At 61.1% G+C, this 507-nt stretch overlaps 1 gene segment (V, D, J or C); it reads left to right on the forward strand.

The window, feature by feature from the left end:
- Nucleotides 1-203: 203 nt before the first annotated feature.
- On the forward strand, nt 204-500 carry LOC113979437 (the record flags this gene model as incomplete). The annotated part of the segment is given in 1 exon segment: nt 204-500. A coding segment is annotated over 1 exon segment (297 nt), but the record flags the coding sequence as incomplete, so codon positions are not given.
- Between the last annotated feature and the right edge of the window lie 7 nt (nt 501-507).

Here is a 507-nt window from a genome sequence, read left to right on the forward strand (position 1 = left end):
TCTCAACCATTGACCCCAAATCTCAACCACTGACCCCAAATCTCAACCATTGACCCCAAATCTCAGCCATTGACCCCAACCTTGACCTTTTCCATAATTTGGGGTAATGAGATTTAGGTTTGGGGCCGATGGTTGACGCTTGATGTCAAACCAGTTGAGTTTTAGTTCAGAACCAGTCACTGGGAGGGTCCCGACCCTCCCAGGTGGGTCTTTATCCCCCGGCTCATCCCGATATTCCCTTTTTTCCTCCTCGCAGGGCTGCGGGCGGCCGTGACCCTGGTGGAGTCCGGGGGCACCTCAAGGCCCCGGGGGAGTCCCTGCGGCTCCTCTGCCGCGCCTCCGGCTTCACCTTCGGCGACCACCCCATGGAGTGGGTGCGCCAGAGCCCCGGGAAGGGGCTGGAATGGGTCGCTGGGACCAACGAAGGTGGCACTTACGCCAGCTACGCGCCGTCGGTGCGGGGCCGGTTCAGCATCCCCAGGGACAACGGGCAGAGCTCGGTGACGC

This window comes from Neopelma chrysocephalum, unplaced genomic scaffold, assembly GCF_003984885.1.
Source record: "Neopelma chrysocephalum unplaced genomic scaffold, ASM398488v2 Primary Assembly neopelma1_80363, whole genome shotgun sequence".
In the NCBI taxonomy this organism is placed as follows: domain Eukaryota; kingdom Metazoa; phylum Chordata; class Aves; order Passeriformes; family Pipridae; genus Neopelma; species Neopelma chrysocephalum.